Consider the following 13,026-nt stretch of genomic DNA (forward strand, 5'->3'; position numbering starts at 1 on the left):
CGTGACATGAGACACTGACATTATCTCCTGTTTACAGAAGAGGAACCTGAGGCACAGAGAGAGGTTAAGTAACCAGCTCTGGTAATCTAGAGCACCAAGTGGCAGAACCTGGAGGAAAACCCAGAGGTAAGTGATTCCAAAGCCGAGATGTCTCACCAACTTGCCATCCTGCCTCTCAGGCCAGTTGGAATACACGGAGGGTTTGTGGCCCGGGAAACAGCCAAGCAGAGATGTCAGCCATACAATGGGACAGAAATCCAGTCTCAACCTTAGGAGGGATCAGGACAGGATAGAAACTGCAGTGTCAAGCTCAAGTTGAACTCAGCATACCGACAGTGTTTAAAGCTGTGCCATCAGAGATGGCCCCAGGAGTCTGTGTGGAGCAGAGAGGACCCCAGACTGAGTTCAAGGAGCAATGCCATTTGAAGACTGGGAAGAGAAATCAGTTAAGGAGATGGAGAAGGCCAGGCTGAATGAAAAGCGAGAGAAACTCAGGGTGTGATATCATGAAAGTCATGGGAACGGAGGTGTTTTTAACCACATCTCACTGCCACCCAAGGTACACTACACAGGTGCTCCATGAGATTTATGGAAACTTTGTACATTTACACATTTCACATCGCTGATACCATTCTAAAAGAAATTCAGACCAGACATGAATTAATCAAGTAACCACTATATTTCTTAAACGGACTTTCAAGTCCTCACGATCATATCATTAAAATGCTAAATCCTTTAGATGATCATTGTCTTTCTAGGTCTTTGCTTAATTGATTTAGCAGACAGGATATTGTAGAGAAGCAATGAAACAGACAAGATCCCAATTCATGTGAGACACCAAACATAGCCCAAGGAGCATACACCAGGGAGGAATAGCTATGGACTCCAAATGATTCTAACTTCAGGTGGTGAAAAATCAACGAGTTATTCCAACTGCATAATGATTTACAGACAGGACATGAAAATATCCAACGTTTCTGCAATGCTATTAAGAATATACCTTGTTGGTATCAGCGACACTGTTTTGTCGAGCATCAAAAATGATAAGCTTGTGTGACTGTGCATTAGCATCCATTATTGTTTGCAAATATTTTTCATCCTCTTTGCAGCGCTTATCATTGGGACCCACAAGTGGCTGGCTGCAACGGGTAATTGTTGCTTGACTTTCCGGATGAATCCATGACAACACCTAGTGTTTTTAAGCAACAAGTGTTAGTACAGTTCCTAAAGCAATGTATGCTCTAATTACCTGGTAGGAAAAACAAGTTCCCTTCTCAAGCATGGTCTCTTATACATATTTTCTTCAAAAGTGAGAGTGGGCAGGCCAATCACAGAGTTGTAGTGGCCATCAGACTCAATGTTTTGGTCAGGATGAAACAATTCTGACTACATGAGATCTAAAAATCCCCTCCCACCCCAAAAATTCTATGATTCTAAGAAAAACCCAAATCAAACTATTACTAAAATCTAGCCCCATTCCAATTTGATTGACTAATTTTATCTTGTCTCCTAATTTTAAAAACAACTTTGTATCTCAACAATAACATACGTGGCAGGATAAGAACAAAGTGAATATACAGTCTCTTATAAAATCTGCCACTCTGCCACCCCACCTCTCATTTTCCTCCAGTGGCCAAGTGACTCAGGATTACACCAGATGCAAACTCTGGGCTCAAACCATTACTCCCTGCTGTCTGCTACTACTTCTGTAATGATGTTCCCCCCACGCAGCTATGGCATCATGCTCAGTATCTAAGAAAGAAGCATTTTCTCTAGGATGATGCAGTGAAACCAGCAATGCCAACTGGTAATACAACAGCATGCTAACTTGTTCTTGCTACTCCTTTGTTATTCTCTACTACTTTTAGAGGGTATGACTAAAGTTACCCTTATACTTAGTTATAGGAAATCGTACAAGAGGGAGTCATAGCAAACAGATTGCTTATATAATTAGGTATCTGTTGAGAATCAAAGGTATATCCAGGTTTATAAGTTTATTTTTCTGCTTTCCATTTTTGTTCACTGAATTCTTGTCTTAAATCTTTCCATCTTAGACCTAACGCAATACATATTCCTGTATAAATGACAATGTTTATTACTTACAGGGACTCTGCCTTTTGCTCGAAAAGCTGCCACTTTTGAAAGGTCATCGTCTTTTACACTAGTTGGCACAACAATGATGGCAGGGTAGGTGTCACAGAACTCATAATTACTGTTTATTTTGGATATTTTCCAACTCTCATTTGGCAAACCCTGTAAGGTGTTGGAGAAAGAAGAAGAGGGGCAAATGCATGACTTTACGCTTTGAAAAAGTACTAAGCATGAAGCATATCCATTTCTTATTTGCAACTAAAATCCATTTATAATTTGTTGTTTATTGTAACTTAAAAGTCAATATATATATTTATTTGGTAAAACCAATTTCCTAGACATTTCTAAAAATCTAAAGAAGCAAAAGAATATCCAAACCATACTAAAACATGAAAATTATACACTAGAATCACATTTCTATATATTTCTTGTCCTATTTTCTATAAATAAGCTCAGTGTTATTTCTGAAAATATACTCAAAAGTCCTTTAGAAACACAGATACTTCTTACAAATGTCTAAAATAAGTAACGTAAAACGTTATACCAAATATAAGGTAGAGACAACATCATGAAACAAACGTAATGAAAATAAGATCTTAGTGGAATAATTTGAAGCTGACAATGCACTGAAGAGTTCCCAGACCCAGGAACACCGGATCAGAATTATGTAGCCACACCACATGCTTCGAATCTAACTGTAGTCGGTGGTTTGGATCCTTACTCATCAATTCTTTACCAGAACATCCAATAAAAACCATCTGGCAAATTTGGTTTTTAAACCCGTCCTTGTCCTTGAGTCCCACTCACCCTCTGGAAACAGGATGAACAAACAATTACAAAGTCTAAGGTTTGGCACAGGGAGAAGAGAGCATCAAGAGAGATGGAGAACTATAAGCTAGCAGTTACACCTGTGCATAACTTGTTTGAAAAAGTTTCTTCTCTGGCCGGGCACGGTGGTTCACGCCTGTAATCCCAGCACTTTGGGAGGCCAAGGCGGGTGGATCACGAGGTCAGGAGATCGAGACCATCCTGGCTAACACGGTGAAACTCCGTCTCTACTAAAAACACAAAAAGTTAGCCGGGCATGGTGGTGGGCGCCTGTAGTCCCAGCTACTTGGGAGGCTGAGGCAGAATAATGGTGTGAACCGCGGGAGGCGGAGCTTGCAGTGAGCCAAGATTGCGCCACTGCACTCCAGCCTGGGCGACAGAGCGAGACTCCATCTCAAAAAAAATAAAATAAAATAAAATAAAAGTTTCTTCTCCACCACATCATTTCTAACCTTTTAGAAGTGAAAAAGATGCTCAACCTATTATTTACAGTTTGATAAGCAATATACTTTACCTGTCTCTTATATTCAGATACTGGATCATAAACTTTCCAGCCATTAATTGGAAATTTTTCTTTATAGCTGAATGCAAATAGTGCCTGGACACAAAAACCACAAAACACATATGTCATTATTTATTTTTATATCATATACCCAACATTAAAGCTTTTCATTCTAATATGAGCTGAGTGTATTAAGATTCCTATTTTAGTCTGTAAATTTTAAAGCAACGAAGTAGCAGCTTTTCTTGAGCATTACCCAGAGCTGACAAATTTCAAATATTCTAATATTAGTCACCAACGGAGGAAAAAAGAGAGGGGGAAAGAAAAACCTTTGGAAAAAGGAATAATTAAACATAGGACATTTGGACCCCCACAAATGCATGTAGAAAAGGTTTACTTTGGTGTATTTACCTGTCCATTAGAAAGAGGAAATGCATGTTTGTTGAGGTTTTCAAATATCCCTAGTTTACTCTGTTCTTCCTGTTTATAAGCAAGCCGCAAGTTCCTCATATCCTGTTAAACAATTAGCAAAACTCAGTTATTCAACATACATCGGGCACCTATACGCCAGATACCGTGCCATAAATAAGGAAATTAATTTTTTTATTCATCTCTCCTTTTATACTTTATCTTGCTCCAACTAACAAAAGACAATTTAACAAAAATACCTCCAATGATATTTTTAAAAATTAAGTGAGGGAATTGGAACAAAGGGGATATGTGTGGTAAAAATTCATCAGATGGAAACAAGAAGATTCATACCCAAGTCCTGTGCACTTTCTTGCTAAACTTGTGCCACAAAATTAGTTGTACTCTTTAAGCTGCTGAAAGAATCAGTTAAGAATTCATGCCATCCACAAAACAGAAATGTAGCAGACACTCCTCCCCTACATACTCACAGAAAGGACTCCCTATTGGGTACAGACTGTAGCCCTCAGTAACATCCTTACAGCAATACAATGCTGTTTCTCCACACCACAGTTTCTTAAAATGCCCCCCAATGCAAGCTGATAGCCAAAGGCCAAAGCACAAGTCAGCAGGAATAATCCCACCAAGGCGACTGTGATGGTGTGATTTCTTCCCAGGATGTTTTCAGCAGTGTCCTTGACCTTTCCAAATCTATGCTCTTGTTAGTTAAACACAAAAATCTCACTCTTCTTTAACATTATATGAACTTTGAAGGTAAATATGACCACAAATTTAAAAAATAGCAATTAAAATGAAGTTATTCTTGTGGTATTATTTGTAACAGCAAAAAGAATGGAAATAACCTAAATGTCCATCAATAGGCGGCACTTATAATTAAACTGCAGTACAGTTGATGAAACACTAAAGAGCTGTTAAAAACAAGCAGCAGCTCTGTACGCACTGACGTAAGGGAGTGTTGCAATGTATTGTCAAGGGGAAAAAGAAGAGGAGTAGAACAGTGTATATAATATACTACCATTTACATTTTCTTTTTTTTTTTTTTTTTTGAGATGGAGTTTCACTCTTGTTGCCCAGGCTGGAGTGCAATGGCACAGTCTCCGCTCATTGCAACCTCCACCTCCCTGGTTTAAGCGATTCTCCTGCTTCAGTCTCCCGAGTAACTGGGATTACAGGCACCCACCACCACTACCAGCTAATTTTTGCATTTTTAGTAGAGACAAGGTTTCACCATGTTGGTTAGGCTGGTCTTGAACTCCTGACCTCAGGCAATCCACCTGCCTCGGCCTTCCAAAGTGCTGGGATTACAGGCATGAGCCACTGCGCCTGGCCCCACTTACATTTTCAAAGAAGGACTATACATACATTCTCATGTGCATAGGCTAGCTGTGGAGGGTTACATTAGAAATCGGTAACAGTGGGTGCCTGAAATGAGTGGAATGGGGAGGCAGGGTGGTGGGTGGAAGGAGACTGATTTTTTACTATATACAGTTTTTGTATCTTCTAAATTGTGTATCACCTGTTAAAAAAATAAACCCCACACCTTATAAGGCTCTTAGGCATGATCTGAGAAGACTGGGAGCATGACCTTAGTAATTCTAGGTTAGAGAACATTTAAAGTAGTTGTTAGCAAATGCTCACCCTGGCCATAAAAATATCTTAGTAAAAGAGCCCCAGGACGCCTGCCTAAGCAACATAATTTCCTGAAATGCTCTCCCTCTAAGCTACATGGCTACACACATACACCTTGGTGGCTGACTGAGCTGACTTGCTATTTCAGATTGCTATTTAAGATTGCTTACGAGCTAAGGAAAGAGCACGTGCAAAGATTCTGGGGCGGGGCGGTGGCGCGGTGTGTGTCAAGTATGAACCACCAAAGGAAAGCCCATGTGACTGGGATGGCCAGAATGAGAGGAGGGCAGTTTGAGACGAAGCTGCAGAGGAAAGGGGGTCAGGCAGAGAAGTCTTGTAAGGAGAGTTTTTCCTTTAGTCTAAGGATAATGGGAAGATACTCAAGCGTCATGAGAAAGGGGACGACATGTTTCAAAATTGCAGAACCAATCAAGTCATCCCTCTGCTTGCCACTGTTCCATATGGGGAACCCTGCCTGAGAAGGACAGTTGTCAGGTAGTGCCTAAAGTGAGTTCAGTAAGCCAACAGATTCATGATCTGGAAGAGTAAAGTGTTCTTTGGGAAAAAAAAAAAAAATGGTTTTGAGCGCAGTCTAGGACCAACCAGAGGGAGCTATCCTCAGAGACTTGAATCAAAACAAATCGATTGTAAGGAATCCTAACCCAAAATTTGGAAGGGGCCCTGACGATCCTGCAGGCAGGATCTCTTCCCTGGTACTTCAGGTAGGGTTTTTGGTAAACCACATTATCAAAGTAAAGTCACTGGGAATAAAATACATCAGTTAAGAGTGGGTCCTACATGACTTCATGATTAAAGTTATCACACACATTTCTACTTAAATTATTAGAAGGGTACAAAATAAACAAACAAGCCCAGCTCAACATAAAAATTCCAGCATAGCCAAGAAACTTAATCTCATTTTTAATCACAAAATTTATGGACCACTGCTGTCCCTTTAGGAAGTCTCTGACCATCCACACTGTTCTGAATGTAGTCTTAAAACAACAAACTGGGAAAATGTATTGATCTCTGCTTTTCACTTGATGTCTCTGAGATGTGACAAATAATCACTTAGGTTACAGGTCCACATTAATTAGAAATACAGTCGGCCCTTACTATCCATGGATTCCACATTTGAGGATTCGAACAACTGCAGATAGAAAATATTTTTTAAAAGGATGGTTGCGTTTGTGCTGAACATGCAGAGACATTTTTTCTTGTCACTATTCCCTAAACAATACAGTATAACAACTATTTACATAGTGTTTACACTGTATTAGTTATTATAAGCAATATAGAGATGATTTATAGTATACGGGAGAATGTTCTTAGGTTATATGCAAATACTACATCATTTTATATAAAGGACTTGGACATCCATGGATTTTAGTATCTGAGGCGGAGGTCCTGGAATCAATCGCCCACTGATACCAAGGAACAACTGTACTTCAATAGAAAAGGTTTATTTCAAAGGGCTACATAATAGTTTAAATTCGATATGAGATTTGAAGAGGTTGCTATCCCGAAAACATTTGAGTTACTAGCAGTACAATTATTCTACTGTCCAAAGACCATGAAGAGACTGAGGGAGAAAAAGTTCAGATCTTTAGTTTTCGCTTGTGTTTCTATTATACCTTGCACACTATCTCTATACCACAGGAATTGTCTCCATGGCTCTGTGCTCCAATCTTCTCAACTCTGCTGATCACTCCAAGGGGAACATCAAGGATAAAATGTGGGTCCTAGGTTTAAAAATTAAGATCAATGTCTATTAGTGTCAGTCAACAGTTTTCATATTTTAAGTCTTCGCTGGGTTACAAAATATGTTTGTTTACTTCGCATTTCCTCTTTGTCCCAGCTAAACTGAAGTCTGATTGATAGCATTCCTTATGAAATATGTATTGAGACAACAATGGAATTTCCCCCCCAGGTTTAAGCAGTACTTTAACAGCCTTTGTTTTCAAGATACAAACATCTGTTTGCAAAGATGTACATCTCAAAACTCAACCTGTGGTTATCTCAGGGTAATGGGATTTCAGGGGTCTTTTTACATTCTTCTTTTAGTGCTCCAAAGTGTTTCTTTTAAAATAAAACACACTTTAAAAAACTCACCCTCTCGACATTTTTGAAGTATAGCTTAAAGTCCGTCACTGTCAGGGTTCCACTCACTGCTCCCATAACTGGACAGATATACATGACATCTTTCACTGAAAGAAAAGGGCCAAAGTAGCAACTACTGCCATAGACAAAACCTAGAACCACATCAATGAAGTGGGAAAAAAACTTGTTTCAAATTCCTTGTCGGCTTCCTTATCAGTTTTAACTTTTTGTTAATATCTATTAAGTGCATGACATATTTAATCCCTATTAGTGTTAAGAAGCTAACATCTATCACAAAGACACCACATCTTCATGTTTTCCCAAAGTGCCATTCCACTGGAATGACAAGAATATACATAGCTATATATGAGTCCAAGTGAGACAACAAAAGGCTTTAATGTCACTGAACCAAATTCTCAAACTACTCCCATTTAACTTTTCTGTAACTCCTTATGTACTGAGAGCCTTCTATTGCTGGGATTCTGGGTATAATTGGAAACAGTTCCTGTCCATGAGCAGCCCATGACCTGTGAGAGATACCACACAGAAAAATCGCCATTATACTAGAGCAGAGGTCCCCAACCTTTTCGGCAGCAGGGACGGGTTCATGGAAAACAATTGTTCCATGGACCAGGGCGGAGGTAGGGGGATGGTTTCAGGATGAAACTGGTTCACCTCAGATTATCAGGCATTAGACCCTCATAAGGAACATACAACCTAGATTCCTCACATGCGCAATTCACAATAGGGTTCGTGTTCCTATGAGAATCTAACCACTGATCTGACAGGAGATGGAGTTCTGGCGGTAATGCTCAATAGCCCGCTGCTCACCTCCTGCTGTGCAGCCCTGTTCCTAACAGGCGGTGGACTAGTGCTGATCCACAGCCCATGGGTTGGGGATCCCTGTACTAGAGGCTGACAAAAGCTAAAATAAAAATGTGGACATAAAGTACTACAATGAAAGTTCAGAAAAGGATCAATTTAACTCAGTAGGAAAGTGGGTAGGGGGAGTAAGAGAAGGAAAGGAGGAAGGGCACAGTGATAAGTTGTTAGAGGTTAGTATGCCTGGATCAATGGGTGCAGTGAGGACAGTGGAACACGACGCCAGAGAAGTTGGCAGGGAGCGGACTGGCAAGTGCTTCTGTAGGATACTGAGGCATTATTATCATTATCCTTAAAAGATAACTGACTGTTTAAACAAAAACAAAAACTATATATTGTGGGGTTTATAACATATGTAAAAGTAAAACAGATGACAACAACAGCACAAAGGGTGGGAGGGGACAAATGGAAGTATACTACTGTAAGGTTCTTATCCTGTACATGAAGCAGCATACAATCATTTGAAGGTAGACATAAAGATGTAAAATAACTAGTTACATAACAAAACAAACAATTATAGCTAATATGCAAGCATAAGACATAAAATAGAATTCTAAAAAGTAAAAACCCCATAGTCTCAACCCAAAAGCTCCTTCAGCTGATAAACAACTTTGATAAAGTTTCAGGATACAAAATCAGCATACAAAAATCACTAGCTTTCCTATACACCAACAGCCAGGCCAAGAGCCAAATCAGGAATGCAACCCCATTCACAATAGCCACAAAAATAATAAAATACCTAGGAATATGGCTACCCAGGGAAGTGAAAGATCTGTACAATGAGAATTACAAAATACTGCTTGAAGAAATTAGAGATGACATAAACAAATGGAAACACATTCCATGCTCCTGGATAGGAACAATCAATATCGTGAAAATGGCCATACTGCCCAAAGCAATTTATAGATTCAATGCTATTCCTATCAAACTACCAATGACATTCTTCTCAGAACTAGAAAAAACTATTTAAAAATTCATATAGAACCAAGAAGAATAGCCAAGGCAATCCTAAGCAAAAAGAACAAAGCTGGAGGCATCATGTTACCAGACTTCAAACTATACTACAGGCCTACGGTAACCAAAACAGCATGGTACTGGTACAAAAACAGACACACATAGACAAGTGGAACAGAATAGAGAGCCCAGAAATAAGGGTGCATACCTACAACCCTCTGATCTTCAACAAAAGCAAGCAATAGGGAAAGAATTCCTTTTTCAACAAATGGTGCTGGGATAATTAGCTAGCTATATGCAGGTAACTGAAACTGGATCCCTTCCTTACACCATATACAAAAATCAATTCAAGATGGATTAGAGACTTAAATGTAAAACCCAAATCTATAAAAACCCTGGAAGACAACCTAGGCAGTACCATTCTGGACACAGGAACTGGCAAAGATTTAATGACAAAGATGCCAAAAGCAATCACAATAAAAGCAAAAATTGACAAATGGAATCTAATGAAACTAAAGAGCTTTTGCACAGCAAAAGAAACTATCAACAAAGTAAACAGACAGCCTACAGAACAGAAAATATTTGCAAACTATGCATCTGACAAAGGTCTAATATCCAGCATCTACAAGGAATTTAACAAATTTACAAGAAAAAAAAACAAACAACCCCATTAAAAAGTGGGCAAAGCGGCCGGGCGAGGTGGCTCACGCCTGTAATCCAGCACTTTGGGAGGCCGAGGCGGGCGGATCACGAGGTCAGGAGATCAAGACCATCCTGGCTAACACGGTGAAACCCCGTCTCTATAAAAATACAAAAAATTAGCTGGGTGTGGTGGTGGGCGCCTATAGTCCCAGCTACTCAGGAGGCTGAGGCAGGAGAATGGCGTGAACCCGGGAGGCGGAGCTTGCAGTGAGCCGAGATCACGCCACTGCACTCCAGCCTGGGTGACGAGCGAGACTCCGTCTCAAAAAAAAAAAAAAGTGGGCAAAGGACAAGAATAGATATTTTTCAAAAGAAGACATACATGCAGCCAATAAGCATATGAAAAAAAGCTCAGTATCACTGAACATTAGAGAAATGAAAATCAAAACCACAGTGAGATACCATCTCACACCAGTCAGAATGGCTATTATTATATTAAAAAGTTATACAAAACAGATGATAAGGTTGCAGAGAAAAGGGAATGCTTATACACTGTTGGTAGGAGTGTAAATTAGTTCAACCGTTGTGGAAAGCAGTGTGGCGATTCCTCAAGGAGCTAAAAATAGAACTACCATTTGACCCAGCAATCCCATTACTAGGTATATGCCCAAAGGAATATAAATTCTTCTGCCATAAAGACACACTCACATGTATGTCTGCTGCAACACTATTCACAATAGCAAAGTCATGGAATCAACCTAAATGTCCATCAATGCCAGATTGGATAAATAAAATGTGGTACATATACACTACGGAATACTTGCAGCCATAAAAAAGAATGAGATCATATATCCTTTGCAGGAACATGGATGGAGCTGGAGGCCATCATCCTTGGGGATGGGGGAGAAGGCAGAGGAAGTAGGGATTATAAAGGGGCATAAGGAAACGAAAACTTCTGGGAGGTGATGGATATGTTTGTTACCTTGACTGTGATGATGGTTTTTCAGGTGTACACTGTGTCAAAACTCTTCACATTCTGACAATGACAAACTGAAATAATACTCTAGATGGAGTACTTTACTTCACAATGACCTATTTTAATACTTTGCCTCCAGGAATATATTTTATTAAAAAGTAGAGGGTCAATTTACTTACCCTTTGCAAGCCACTGGAGGAGCATGAAGCATACTCATATCACTTAAGGATGTCTTAAGATCTAACTCTAAGATATTTCCAGTAATTTGTACTGGAGTGGGGCCAGGCAGGAGTTTCTCTCTCTGAGCTCTGCTTCCAGAGTGAAAGGAAAAGAAAACGGGAGAGAAAGAGCAACAGGACCGCAGCTAAATCCACTGAAGCCTTCTCTTCTTACTACAACAACTGTGAGCTTGCAATCCAAGCTTTTATAACGTTCCCTGCTCATTCAAAATATGTATCTGATGTGCAAAGTTGTCAATCACCTACATGAGCTCTAATCTTTTCTGAGCTGACTTTGATTCACTGACAAATTATAAAACTAAAGTGAAAAACAACCTCTTCACATTTTACATTTTAAATCTGTGTTGTTTACTGTCTGAAGAAGAAGCAGGGGCATGACATAATTACCTCTGCATTTTAAACAGATCATTAAGAAAGCAGTATGAGGGCAGAGCTAGAAGAACGCCCAGAGAAGGAACAAAGAGGTAAGAGGACTACCAGGATAGAATGAAGTCCTAGAACTCAAGGAAATAAAGAATTTCAAAACCAAGGAGAAGATAAGCATGGTCCACAGACACGGACTAGGATATACAGCAGCAGTAATTGATTGGAGGATCTGGTGGGAGAGCCCCGCTACTCAAATATTCTTGGCACAAGATGACTATACTCTGAGACTGAGTGTGCCTCTTTGGGAGAAAGCCATGATGGAAGAAGGAAACAGTCTAGAAAACCAGACTGTCCAACCCAACCAAGTGATGAGATGAATGGGTCGCATCCAGCTTCCCCTCCCATCCACCCATGGCACAATCAACTACTCCCTGAAAGGCCTGGCAATACACCATGGAGGGATATGGAAGCCCTCATGCCATCACCTTTAAAAGCCAGGATGGCAATACACGCCCTTGCCATGCACCAAAATTGTATTTTTTGGGATCTGATAAACCACTAAAATTTCTTTGCTAAGTTCTCAAAACTGTTATTAAAACATGATATAGATCTCCTATTGATAAATTTTCCTTATACTGAAGGATTCCAACAAAGCAGTGAACTGACGTTACATTGAGTGTCTAATCAGCTTTCAGTTCACCAGGAAAAGTCAGGCTCCTCTTCTGTCGGGAACGCCATCAAATACTCAATTGGAACTTAACGGGATCCTCTACAGTCTTCTATCTCTTAGGTCATGATGACACTAATGAGGATGAATAGATCTAGTCCATTTGTCCCCTAATTAAGTTGGTCTGGCTGATCTCCAGCACACACATCACCTCCACTCGAAAATTAAGTGCCATTTCATTTTATGGCTCTCAACAAGCAAAGTGTACACACAAAACTTACCAATGGCTTTAATTGATTCTCCTGGAAAAAGTGGAGCCTCTTCCATCTGTGCCAGCTTATTTCCATCCCTTAGAGCCTGGCAAAAACAAACAAAAAACAAAACAAACAAACAAAAAAACACCAAACAGGAGTAAATCTCACTTTCTGTATACTTGTGAAAAATTTTGATGTTCTGTGATGTCACTATAAGGCTACAGAAGCGTGCAAAATAAGCACCCAACCCCTCAAAAGACAATTTCAAAGCTCAGCATCACAAGACATCATGCTGCATATTCTAGCAAATTGTTACAACATATTTAAATTTCACAGTTAGGAAGCATTAATACAGAAATGGCTTGACATGACAGAAAGATACTGTAATCACTACACAGATAACTATTAAAAGGTGTCTCTAAAATTTGCAAATAAGGTCAGAAAAAGGTTACCTTTTGAGCATGAAA

General features: G+C 39.7%; 1 protein-coding gene across 8 annotated transcripts in view; it reads right to left on the reverse strand.

Annotated features, from left to right (window-relative positions):
* The window catches only part of LOC105495894 (myotubularin related protein 1), a 77,692-nt gene that overhangs the window by 37,615 nt on the left and 27,051 nt on the right, over positions 1 to 13,026 (reverse strand). For all 8 annotated transcript variants that reach the window (XR_011618102.1, XM_011765815.3, XM_024797320.2 and 5 more), the window contains 7 exons: positions 12,587 to 12,662; positions 7,592 to 7,686; positions 7,114 to 7,221; positions 3,833 to 3,934; positions 3,434 to 3,517; positions 2,104 to 2,253; positions 1,001 to 1,189 (listed from right to left, as the gene is read on the reverse strand). Coding sequence is in view for 7 of the 8 variants with exons in the window: in XM_011765815.3 (XP_011764117.2) it covers positions 1,001 to 1,189; positions 2,104 to 2,253; positions 3,434 to 3,517; positions 3,833 to 3,934; positions 7,114 to 7,221; positions 7,592 to 7,686; positions 12,587 to 12,662 (804 nt within the window). In the remaining variant the exon portion in view is untranslated. The remainder of the gene's footprint in view (positions 1 to 1,000; positions 1,190 to 2,103; positions 2,254 to 3,433; positions 3,518 to 3,832; positions 3,935 to 7,113; positions 7,222 to 7,591; positions 7,687 to 12,586; positions 12,663 to 13,026) is intronic.

This window comes from Macaca nemestrina, chromosome X (genome assembly GCF_043159975.1).
Source record: "Macaca nemestrina isolate mMacNem1 chromosome X, mMacNem.hap1, whole genome shotgun sequence".
Classification (NCBI taxonomy): domain Eukaryota; kingdom Metazoa; phylum Chordata; class Mammalia; order Primates; family Cercopithecidae; genus Macaca; species Macaca nemestrina.